The sequence below is a fragment of the Epinephelus lanceolatus genome, chromosome 8, assembly GCF_041903045.1.
Source record: "Epinephelus lanceolatus isolate andai-2023 chromosome 8, ASM4190304v1, whole genome shotgun sequence".
NCBI classification, from domain to species: Eukaryota; Metazoa; Chordata; class Actinopteri; order Perciformes; family Serranidae; genus Epinephelus; species Epinephelus lanceolatus.
This window is the reverse complement of record NC_135741.1, coordinates 3,327,991-3,341,057: the sequence shown is the minus strand read 5'-3', so window position 1 is coordinate 3,341,057 and position 13,067 is coordinate 3,327,991. Positions and strand designations below refer to the sequence as shown.

General features: G+C 40.6%; 1 protein-coding gene across 1 annotated transcript; it reads right to left on the bottom strand.

Moving 5' to 3' along the window:
- Nucleotides 1-1,906: 1,906 nt before the first annotated feature.
- On the bottom strand, nucleotides 1,907-10,122 carry LOC144464208 (macrophage mannose receptor 1-like). Its single transcript, XM_078170430.1, has 6 exons — nucleotides 10,046-10,122; nucleotides 7,851-8,044; nucleotides 5,806-6,025; nucleotides 4,562-4,906; nucleotides 3,335-3,447; nucleotides 1,907-3,109 (listed from the first exon to the last, which is right to left on the bottom strand). The coding sequence occupies exons 1-6, from the start codon at nucleotides 10,077-10,079 to the stop codon at nucleotides 2,972-2,974; spliced, it is 1,044 nt and encodes a 347-aa protein (XP_078026556.1). The 5' UTR covers nucleotides 10,080-10,122; the 3' UTR covers nucleotides 1,907-2,971.
- Between the last annotated feature and the right edge of the window lie 2,945 nt (nucleotides 10,123-13,067).

The following is a 13,067-nucleotide window of genomic DNA, read 5'->3' as shown; positions in this document are numbered from 1 at the left end:
GCCCTCGCTGTAAGGGTCAACCAGCGGACTATATACATATGTTTTGGTCTTGCCCCAGGCTTAGCACATTTTGGTCCAATATCTTTAGCGCCTACTAAGATGCCTCAAAGAGTCATCAGTCCCAACCCTATATGTGCCCTATTTGGATTCACCCCTGAAACTCACTCCCTTAGAAGCACAGCTCATGTAATTATAGCTTTCACCTCTTTGATCGCTAGACGTCTCATCCTCCTCTCCTGGAAAGAACAAGCTCCTCCTAGCTTCACATGATGGATTAGAGACATCATGTATTTTCTGAAATTAGAGAAAATTAGGCATACCCTCCAAGGCTCAGTGAAAACATTTTGGAAAATATGAAAATATGGGCCCCCTTTTTAGAGTATTATGAGGGTTTGCAAACACCACTGAATAAGGACAATTAAAACATTATTCTTCTCACACACACACACACACACACACACACACACACACACACACACACACACACACACACATTCCCCTCCTTTTTTTTCTTTTTTTTTTTTTTTTTAGATTTATATCATTTAATTTCATTTATTTATTCTTCTTTCTTTTTTATTTTGGGTTTTTAAATATTATTATTATTATTATTTTTTTCCCTTTCTTCCTCTTTCTTTCTTTTCATGTACTGATACTTATTCACCTATCATGCTGGAATAATGTACTATATTGTATATGATTTTTCTGTAATCCTGGGTTGGAATGTGACTGTGAATGGTTGTCTGTCTCTATGTGTCAGCCCTGTGATAGTCTGGTGACCTGTCCAGGGTGAATCCTGCCTCTCACCCAGTGTCAGCTGGGATAGGCTCCACCATGGCGACCCCTAACAAGATAATAGGTTACAGAAAATTAATGAATGAATGTCTGAATGCAGATTAATCAAATGCTGTCAGACATTAATTGTCAGACATCAGCTGAAGGGTTCCAAGACTGCATTTCGGCCCATGCTTTCTGCCTCCTTACTCTCCAGATGAACTGTTTACTTGCAGCAAACCAAAGCCTGCTAAAACGTGATTGGTCAACACTGCTTGGAATGCACATGGAAACCAGAATGTATCTGATACCAAAATCTTTTACTGCTGCCTACAGATTCTGCATGCAGATATCTGATTAAAGAGATTAGAGGATCACCTTAGTTGTTTGAATATATCCTCCTGGAACCTTGAATATCTGTGGTAAAATTCATGGCGTGTGATCGTATTGTTATCAAGATATTTTAGTGTGAACCACAAAGGCCAACCCCATGGTGGCGCTAGAGGAGAAGGTCAGGAATTCACCAAAGTCAGTTGGGTTCATCCTCTGAGGTTCATGAATTTCATACCAAAGCACAGCAAACCATCCAACAGTTGCTGAAATATATCAGTGTGGACCAAAGACCGGCCAACTTTGGCATCCATTGAGCCACGCTGCCAACATGGCTGAACATTAAAAGATAGTGAAACAGAACGTTTAACAACATGGCTATTATGCTTCTTCTTTGATACACCTCTAGTTACATAAATAATGGCATGTAGATGTTGACACTGTTTTCAGCAAGTTCCTCTTCGGAGTCATTTCTAACATTCAAATCATTTTGTGTTTGCATAAAGTCGGACTGGTCAAACCAGCAGAAAGAGGAAGTATCCAAATCCTTTACTTTCTTCACTGGAAACCAGCCTGTGGCTACATTTGGTACAATGCATCTCTTCTCTCTGTGTGAGAGGAATGGTTTTTGTACATGGTCTATGAAAGATAATGTAATAAGTAAAAGTACCAACACCACACTGTTAAAATACTTTCGAACGAAGTCCTGCATTGAAAATGGTACTTTAATAAAAGTATTTAATTATAATCAGAAAATACACTTTAAATATCAAAGTAAAAGCAGTCAATGCAGAGAAATGGCTCATTGAGAGTGTTTGGTATGATACATCCTGCATACTATTATATAATTTATGAGATCATTATTACTCATACATGCATGTTACAGCAGCTTTTGACTCTGGTACTTGGTCGAGGTGGAGCAATAATGGATTAATCTGCTGGTTATTTTCTTGATCAATTCATTTATTGTTTAGTTTGTAAAATGTAAGAAGAGAAAATATTGAGAAAGACCAGAGCTCACAGTGACGCCTTCAAATGTTAGTTTGTCCAACCAACAGTTCAAACCTCAAAATGAAACCCGAATTAAATGAGTAATCAGTTATCAAAAAAAAATCCATCCATCCATCATGAGATATACAACCTCCCCAGTGTGTTTTAGGTCTACCCCGGGGTGTCGTACCAGTTGGGTGTGCCTGGGACACATCCGAAAGGGAAGCGCCTTGAGAATCCTGATCAGATGTTGAACCACCTCAACTGGCCCCTTTGGACACAAAGGAGAAGAGGCTGTACTCCGAGCTCTCTCTCCCCTCCGGGGTCTAGCCCAGACACCCTATGAAGGAATCTCATTTCGGCCACTTGTATCTTTGATCTCATTCTTTTGGTAAGTACCCAAAGCTCATGACACAGGTAAGGGATGGAATGTAGTTCATTCTGTAATTCAAAAACGACTGCATCACTGCTGACACCACACTGAACTGTCTGTCCAACTCATGCTATTACAAGTATACATGGGTTGCACATACAGTTGATGAAATTGGACCTGGGACATCAGTGTTTCCATTTCTAGCCTAGAGAGGTCTCTCTTCTTTGCTGTATCTCCATGTTGTAAACTCTAGGGGTGTGGCCTATTAACCCAGAATTTATTGGGGCAGAATTTGTAAATGATGATTGTTTTCAGTTGTCACATTTGTCAACACCCGATCGTTCCTATGCTGAAGATAGGAACGTTTCATGAGTTACACACAAATCCTCTCGTAAGATTTCTACGCTCAGATCTGCGCTGGTTTGTAAGTTAGGTTGATAAATGAGGGCTATTGTGAAGAACAAGCAGAAAAGCAAGTTGAAGATGACAGAAGAGTGGACTGAAAGATTAAAGCTCATCTTTTTTCGGACTGCTCTTCTTCCTTGTCTTCTTCTCTTCCTTGTGGAAGACTTTCCCATCTGGCTGCTTCCTCCAGCTCAGCTTGATGTCGTCATTCAGCCTCTGGTGCCTCAGCCTCTGTTTGAGCTGAGATACAAAAACATTTGCTTTCCTGAATATCACCAACAGAGAAAAACTCCTTACTAAACTGTAACTGCTTCATTGTTTGCATGATTTTTGACACATCTGCCCTCAATAATGGAGACATACATGCTTACGCTGCATATAGCATTTTTACAACGTTCTTAGTAGTCAGCCAAATCAAACAAATGACCTGGTCGTTCTGTTTATTGTAATATTAGAAATATTTACCTTCTTTAAGATGTCCTCCATCACAACAGGGTCATTCATATCCAGAGAGGAGTCCTGTGTCTCAAACCTCACCTTCATCACTTTCATTGCTTTCTTTGAAACAGGCACTGACACTTTAAACGATAGAGGAAAAATAAGGTATTACATTTTCCATCAGCTTAATCTCTAAAGGCAGCTGTTTTATGACCCAAGAAAATCTTAGCTTATCTTAGCATGGACCTTATTGCTGGTTTCTGCCGGTCTTGAGCCCAGTTCAGACTAAACATCCGTGACAAGACGAAACTGTTTTAGAACGTTGCAGAGAAAAGTAGCAGCAGTGTGAACTGGCCGGTCTGAGCTCGACTCAAGCTGGCTGATGGTGTCACCTGACACTCAGCTGGTCAGATGGCTGGCGGCTGGTTTTAAAGCACGTCGCCTGTTTCAACAGCCAATCAGCTTGTAGTGAAGTCTGCTGGTCAAGTCAAAATGGCCACAGATGATGTGTTTGCCTGCTGCAGCAGGTGCTCCATCCCCACAGAGCCCTCTGTTTCTGTCCTCACAGTGTGCCGGTGTCAGACGGTGGGTCGCTGCTGCTGCTGGCTGTATATGCTTATGCCCCGCCCACACACACACATTCTCATTGACTGATGAATTGGCGCTGGTTATTTATATTATTGTGGTGTATTGATTATGAATACAGTCCATCTGATGCTGGTTTTGTTTCATCACTGAAGCCAGTATCTCACTATCACTATCCTCATTCAGAGTTTAAGAAGCTACAAATTATATTCAGCCACAAAATAAGTCTGAAAAGCTGCAAATCAGAACGAAGTACAGAGAGTTGTTGACTAGAGATGATGCGCCGTCTCATGGTGGTCACTTCCTGTCAACGTTACAGATCAGAAGTACAGAGAGTTGTTGAGTAGAGATGATACACGTCTCATCTGGTTGCAGTGCGGCGCATCTCAAGTAGTTGCTTGTTTCAGTTCACCTCATCTTGAATCTTTGGTCTGAACTGGACTCATGACACAGCAAAAACTCATCTGCAGCTGATCCCTACAGCATGTTAATTGTCCAAATATTTTCATGAACATTATCAACATTACAGATGTTAAAATGTATTATCTACATAACTTTATGAGTATGGACATTTTCTTTTCTGTTTGTTGTTTGAGGAGTTTGTCTACTGTATCTGCAAATAAAGGAAATCTAACTCCACATTTAAAGGCTAAATAAATGACAGCTTACCGCTGGAGCAAATGAACGCTCTCTCAAAGTCACAGTTCCAGTCCTCCCATCCTCCAGATTGGCCAAAGTCTGCAGCCACACAAGCCTCCTTCCCATGGCTGTTATTAGGTTCCTTAGTTTCCAGTTTCCAGTACCTAAATGAAGAGTTACTTCCATCCAGCCACTTCCAGGAGTCTCTGAAGAGGCCGATCCAGACACGTTCTCCTGCAGGTATCAGCTCCTGTACCTTCTGGTTCTCTGTCATGTTCCTCACACTGGTCAGGTCTGTGTAGTTTGCTCTGCAGTAGCTCTGGGCCTCAGTCCATGTCATGGAGGCGTCAGTGAGGACAAATGTCACATTAGACCCTGAAAATAGACCACAGTGAAGTGCTGTGAAAAGACACCATTGCATACAACATAAATACGTATTATTTAGTTTTTTATTTAGTTTTCAGGTTGTCCCTCCGTCCATTTGTCCATCCCATTCTCATGAATGTGATCTCAAGAACACCTTAAGGCAATATTTTCAAATCTGGCACAAACGTCCTCTGGCACTCAAGGATGAACTGATTAAAATTTGCCAGTCAAAGGTCAAAGTCACCGTGAAGTCACAAAAATTTTGTTTTTACCATAACTCAAGAATTCATACACTAATTATGACTAAATTTCACACAAGTGTCTCATGATGAAATCATGAAGTGATGATTATATCCCAAAGGTCAAAGGTCAGCATCACTGTGACATCATAATGTTCTGCAAAAACACTTTACTGGCAGATATTCAGAGTTGGAGATGTGTGTGAAGCATCCATGTTTTAGAATCTGTAGCATCTTTGCAGCATTGTTGACTGTCATGGCTACATGAGTCTGGACAGGCATGGATGTAAACTGTAACTTGACTAGTTTACAAAGGCACACAACCACAGGCGGTAATTCCAGTTTTTGGATGGATGAATTATTTTTCTGATTTACTGAGCACATACAGTTTTTTTCCTTATGAATCTCAGCCTGAAGGTGAAATCACCATGAATCTGTGTGCATATGAACATGCAGGCGTCCAGTCCCACATTCATCCATAAAGACACATCAGAGCTATTTTGCCTCCTTTTCTTGCACCTCTTTTGACTGAGACAGTGACGTAAAATGAACCTGTGTTAATATTCCAGCTGTAAGGGTCAACAAACGTTATATGAACCTGCTTCAGAGGCAAAGAGAAGCAGAGAAGGGTCAGAGGTCAAGAAACTAACTGTAAGTTAATATTCTCACCTCTGACATCTGAGCAGACTGCCTTATATTGCCATGCACATGGGGCATCATTCCAAAGGCCACTATCATACATCCATGTGCAGTGTTCTCCACTGTGTTCATTATTTGGCTCTCCAGACGACCATTGTCTGAACTCTGTCTCCCCGTCTTTGTAGTAACTTGTGTCAGACAGTGACCACCTCCAGCTGTCCACGTCATCGTACAGCCCTATCCAGGCTCGCTGAAAACAAGATTTGATTGTGATATAAGGAATTAGACCTCGCTCTGGCCTTTGATCAAGGGAATATATTTACATAAAACTTCCATTTACAGCCTTGATGCCACCTGTCAGCCTGATCCTCTATGACTTTATGACAGGATTTTGCATATGATTTGGCTCAGCTTTCATAACAGAGTTTCTATTTGCAAAACTCTTAAAGGACAGGTTCACAGTTTTTCAAGTCTGTCTTCAGGAGCTCATATGAGCAGTGAAACAGGTTTTACTTCCTCTAATCATACTGGACATTAAGAGATCCCCTTGTAATGTGCTTTCCATGTAAGTGATAATAATTGTAATAATAATAATAATTATAATAATAATAATAACAATCGTACATTTTATTTATAGGCGCCTTTGACGACACTCAAGGTCACCTTGCAGTCAAAGACAGAGAAAATAACAGCAAATAAAAAGTCAACGAGGTAAGAAATCAAGTAACATAAACAAATAAATAACAAGAGCAAAACAAGTTTACTGTAAATAAAATTCTGTGTAAATTATGGATGTGTGTGGCTAGGCAGATGGGAGTCATACTGAATAGGCTGACAGAGTGCTGTCAAGGATGACACCCAGACTGTTATCCTGCGGGGAGGGGGAAACTGAGGAGTTATCGATGTCAAGTGTGAAACTCTTAATTTTTGCTAAGGTGGATTTGGTGCCAATGAAAAGTAACTCATGTTTATCACTGTTGCAGGAGAACCAGGATTTGATTTCCTGAAGGCAGTCAGAGAGGGAGGAGGGTGGGAGGTTGGAGGTAGGTTTTGTGGACAGATAGAGCTGGGTGTCATCCACATAGCAATGGAAATTGATGTTGAATTTACGGAAGATGTAACCAAGAGGAAGTAAGTAGGTGATAAGCAGAAGGGGGCCCAAGACAGAACTTTGAGGAACACCGGAAGGAACTGGAAATGGCTGAGATTTGAATGTTTTGAGCTGGATAAATTGAGTACAGTCAAAGAGATAGGATTTAAACCAGGAAAGGGGTGTGTCAGTGATTCCAATGGAGACCAGTCTGTTAAGGAGGATGTTGTGAGAAATGGTGGCAAATGCAACTGGACTGAGATCTTTTTGAAAAGGTGGTCTCAGTCCAGTTTCAAATGAACTCTGCAGTCACATGACACATTGTTTGGGTTAAACATGAGCATGTTACAGTCCTGGAGGATTATTAATGTGCACCTCCTCCTGTACTGCCTTAATATGCACATTCAGCACATCCAATGCATCAAAACATTGTTTTCTAGTTGGAGCCGCGCCTCGTTTTCAAACTGTATGGTTTGACTAAAATGAACAATGACAGCAATATAGTCCACGATGAGCAGCGCTAAAATCAACCTGCGTAGTTGTCCCTCCATTGTGACATTACAAAGTGTCACATTTATCTTGCAAGTGTACTCTTCTTCAACGTTTGCTTTACTTCCTGGATTTTTCACACATGGAAATTCTGACCAATCAAGAACAGCTTTCTCACACAAGGCATTTGATCTGGTCCTCTTGTAAATGCTGCCGTGAGAACACGAACCAACTCTAGGCAATTATACAACTTTGGAACAACATGAGTCCCTGATTCAGACCAAAGGAGACGACTCTAGGGCTGACAGCAGCCTTATGCTTAAACACTTTATACTTCTACTCTACTACATTTCACAGGGAGTACTGTACTTTTACTGTACTACACTTAGTAATTAGTTACTATGTAGGATCAAATTTAAACACTTTTAAACCACCTGTCTTTAACATTATTGTCAAAAATGACTTTTAAATGAAAGACAGAGAAAAGTGAACTAACGTTGTTGTATCCATCTGAGTAGACCATTCTGCTTCTATCTGCCATGTTGATCAGGGTCGTCACATCCTCCATGCTATCAATAGTAGCCAGGTCTGTGTATTTCTCTCTGCAGTAACTTTGTGCTTCAGTCATGTTCTTCAGGTCATAAACAAAATGGTACTGACGTTCAGCATGTGATGAGACAGCACACAGCCCTGTAGTGACACACAATGATTAGGTTATATTTAGGCAGTGGTGGAAGTAAAATTATTATTAATACCACAGTGTAAATGTTACAAGTAAAAGTTCCGCATTGAAAATCTGACTTAATGAGGCAACAGATAGGATTCGGGTCTTTTTTTTTTTAGCTTGGCGCCACCTAGCATCAGTGGTGTTGCTCGCGCTGTCTCAAAGACCAAATTGACTGAGGGGATCAGAGATAATGAATAACATGACTCTATTAGACTCTAAATTAAATAAACTGTAGGCTGTAAAGCCACCAGTATACCTCTATGTATATGTAGAATGAGAAGGTGTGTGGACACTCTACTAAATAAATGAGTAACGAGACCGAGCAACAATTATCAGATTTATCTGAAGAAAAAACAAATAGTAATGCAAATAATTATAGCAGAATGCACAGTACCAGTACAAACAGCTCACAGTAAATGATACCAATATGTACAGTACCAGTACAAACAACAGTAGACACAGTGGAATTATACCAATATGCACATGTAAACAGTCCCCATTCTAGAATAAACGCTACCGTATGGAAACCATGCGGCCGGTTGGAGCTCAAATTGAATGGGAAACAAAGTCCAGTGTTCACTTAGCTGGGCGTAACTTAGCTGGGCGATGTCCGTGGATAGCTGCCTCCGTGAGAAGAGAACAGAAGGAAGGGAGGGGGGTATCACTGTCCGAGGGCTGCCGTAGAATGGCAACCAGGATGTCAGCCGACCAACACTCGCTACCCGCTCCCTGGTTGTGGTGATTTGCGATGCTGGCCAGCTAGGAATGAACTAGCAGCCAGTACAGTACAGTCCTCTCTGGTCTAGCTAACATTTAGCCGTGTTACTTACTGATCCATTAGAAAGAAAGCTAGCTGGACATGGGTTTTGAAGCCTCTTTGGTCACGGAGCTCCCTCCATCTCTTGAACGCCTGACTGAGGTTTACTCTTGTTTTTCCTCTTCTTTTATCACTCTCCTTTTTGCTCTTCTTTGCCTCCTCACACAGAGGAGCTCCTTTTCTTTTGCTAGGCCGTTTTTCACTTGTCTCCAAACTTTGTCCGTCTGCCATTGTGCTCGTGACTCAACTATCTCATGCCCAACTCCTCATAAGGACCAGCTCCAGTCCCTGATTGGCTGACCGACCAGTTTCACAATACATGACGCGTTTCCTGCCGTAAAGCAGATTTTTTCCGCAAAATTTCGGCACCGGTGGCAGAAGCTTATTGCAAAGATTGCAAAGCCACTAAGTAACTTATGTAAACGCTGATAGTCTGATTTTACTGTGGACACTACCCTGTGCAACCCACATTATTTTCATAATGATATATTTATCTGTTGCCTCTTTAATTAAAGTGTCAGCATCAAAATATATTTAAAGTATTAAAAGTAAAGGGATTCATTATACAGAATGGCAAATTTCAGAATAATAGATATAACATCATTGGATTATGTAACTGATGCATTAATGTGTTCATCACTTTAATGTAGCAGCTGGTGAATATAAAGCTCAATTAAATATATATACTGCTGGGTAGCCTGTGAATATAATATATAAATTAAGTTTTATCTTAATCAAAATAATACATCATAATTTATGTGTTGACTATATGTTAAATTATTCATCTGATTCTGCAACTTAACTAAGTTATCACAAAATGAAGTGCAGTAAAACAGACAGTATTTACATGTGAGATGTAGTGGAGTAAAAGTCTAAAGTGGCAGAAAATCAAGATTCTTAAGTAAAGTGCAGGTTCTTCTAACTTGTACTTAAGCACAGTAAATGAGTGAACGCACTTTGATACTTTCCACCACTGGTTTTGGTACTTTGATATTTAACTCACTAATGCAAATCATCATTTTACATTGAAGTTAGACTGAACACCGATGAAGGAGAAGCACTGAACAACTTAAGTCACAGAGATGCAACAAAACATAATATTACAAATGGGAAATAAGTAATTTTTAAAAATGTATAAATCACTTGCCTGACAGAGCGATGATGCTCAGAACTTTTTCCATCCTTGTGTGTTACCCGTTCCTCTCGGTCTGTCTGTGACTGCAGATGTGCAGCGGTTAAATTTACTTATCATGTTAAACATTAATCTCTGACTGCGCTTTCAACTTCATGCAAAGTTAGAATGGGAACAATTATTTGCCTATGAAGCTCATTTACCATGATGACTCTTATGTATCGTTGTTCACTTTGTACTGAACAGGCCACGAATTACATTTCCCTGTGTTGATATGTAGATTGATGCAGGCATGTGCAGGAGGCGGAGGCTGAAGGTGCTCCACCACCTGCCTCTTTGCCCCTTGATGTCCAAAGTGCCCTTTTGTCAAGGCATTTTTTCATGACAGCCACACGTGATTGTAATCAAGCAGAACATTTAACAATGAATAATAATTTAGCTATCAATACAATGACCTGGTTGCCATCAGTCAGTTTACATCATATGATGACCTTTCACCTGCTGCAGATGAAAGGTCATGTGACGTAACCTCTGTTGCAACACAGGAGGCCGTAGACAGAGACTCAGCAGTGACGTTTAGATAGTGAGTTTCCTTTGTGTGACTGATTATTACTTTCTCGGGTGGCGCAGAGGTAGAGCTGGTCTTCCGCTAATCTGAAGATCAGCGGTTTGATCCCCGGCTCCTCCAGCCTGCATGTCGAGGTATCCTTCAGCAAGATACTGAACCCCAAACTTGCTCCCAGTGGCTGTCTCATTGGTGTGTGAGTGTGTCAAAAAAACTCTGCAGCACCTTGTATGGTAGCCTCTGCCACCAGTATGTGAATGTGTGTGTGAATGGGTGAATGTGACTAGTCATGTAAAAAGCACTTTGAATGGTTGGATGACCAGAAAGGCACAATACAAGTGCAGTCCATTTACCAGAATCAGAAAACCTTTATTGTCCCTTGCAAGAAGCAATGGAAGTTCGTCTTTCACAAATACAAAACCAGAATATTAGAATAAAACCACAAGTTTAAACATAGAACATCAATGCAGAATAAATACAGTGAGGACATTAAAAGATTTCGTTGTGAGTTGTTCATGATGTTAATGGTGGATGAAATGAATGATTTTTTGACTAAGCTTGTTCTTGCTCGAGGGACACTGTATCTACGGCCTGAAGGAAGGAGTTGCAATGAGTTGTGGAGCGGATGTGAAGGGTCGTGTATGATGGTGGTGGCTTTCCCTCTGACTGCCTGAGTGTGGAGGTCTGAGAGAGAGGACTGTGTGATGCCTGTTATTTTACTTGTTTGATGACCCGTGACAGTTTGGATCATTTACCATTCAGTTTACATTTATAGTATTAGTGTAACAAAGCGACCCTGACCCTGACTACATCCATGTCAAATTTCATGTGATTTTACTGCACAGTTGTACTTGTACGTGTTCTTTTATCACCTGCCCCTCTAAAGTTCTCTGCATGGCCCTGGTTTAATGGTCCAACATGAGGGTTCCTTACTGACCACAGCCACAGAAAGCCAAGAACATCTGTGAAGGACAGAGAGCAGAGAGACACTCGGGAGATGGAACTAAATGGTTTATTTGACCAAACTAAGAGATGATGAACCAAATGAAAACGAACCAAAATCACCAGGTTTGTGCTAGTTAAGGCCCTGATGACACAGAGAGCATTCTGCAGGTTAAGAAAAAAACTCAAGGTAAACGTCACTGCCTTTAAAAACAAAATGCATCCTCACACTAACCTTCCTCTGTAATCAATCTACTGTCTATTTATTTCACAGTAATCAGTGTGTAGCTGCTGCCATGTTGAGGCAGAGGGTACTGTCTGTAGCTCTGGTTGAGGGTGAGAGGCTGTCAGCAGATAAACAGAGATCTGTGTGGGTACATGAGACCCTAAAAAAGAGGCTGGATCATGGGGAGTACCACCAGTTGGTCCAGGAGCTTCTCCTCCATCATGGACGTTTACAGACAGATTTTAGGATGACTCAGGGGCAGTTTGACAACCTGCTGTCTATCATCAGGCCACAAAGCTCTGGGTATCCAGCAACCGCTACCACCAGTTTCTCCTCCATTGTTTACCAACTGTAAACTTGAAGGCCCGCCTCTCAAATCATCCGATTGGACAATGGGGAAAAAATACAAAAAAAAGATGACACTGGGTGCTTTTCCTCTCTGAGCTGAAGTTTTTGAAGCAGCTGAAGGAGTTCAGAGCACTCTGGCAAAAACAGCAGACGCCTAGAGTGAAGAAATGTGAGGTGCGTAGCAACACAAAAACAGTGAGCAAAAATCTTCATTCTAATTAAAAACAATTACAAAAGCTGCCTCCAGCTGCTAAAACGATTTCTGTGTGATCAGGCCTTAATTTACTGCACTTTTTGAAAAAATAACTTTGGTTACCTTGTAGATTCAGATTAGGGCTGCATGATATTGTTGATCAGAAAAAAACATTTGCAGGTATCACTCTGAGCTCTGTATAATTAAACATTTTATGAACCAAAAATCAATGAATTGAACAAGAACATAACCAGAAGAATAACCCTTCATGAAAAAAGTCATTAGCTGTAGCCTTAAAAATGTACCCCACCTCAACCAAATACAAGAGTGCAAAGCAGCTGGAACATTAATGCATTAGTAATAATAACAATCTAATAATATCCCATCATGCCACATTTTCAATGAGTCATTTCTCTGCATTGACTGCTTTTACTTTGATACTTTAAGTATTTTTCCTGACTATAATTTAATGCTTTTATTAAAGTAACATTTTCAATGCAGGACTTTTACTTGTTGTGGAGTATTTTTTACAGTGTGGTGTTGGTACTTTAGTGTATAACTTAATTTTCAGAAAACATGTACAAAAACACATTCATCTCATACAGACTGAACAGATGTATTGTGCCACATTTAGCCACAAGCTCATTTCCAGTAAAGGATCTGAATACTTCCTCCATCACTGGTTTCACCTGTCTGACTTTATGCAAACAGAGTGATCTGAATTTCATAACTGACTCTGAAGAACAAGTTGTATCTGCTGAGA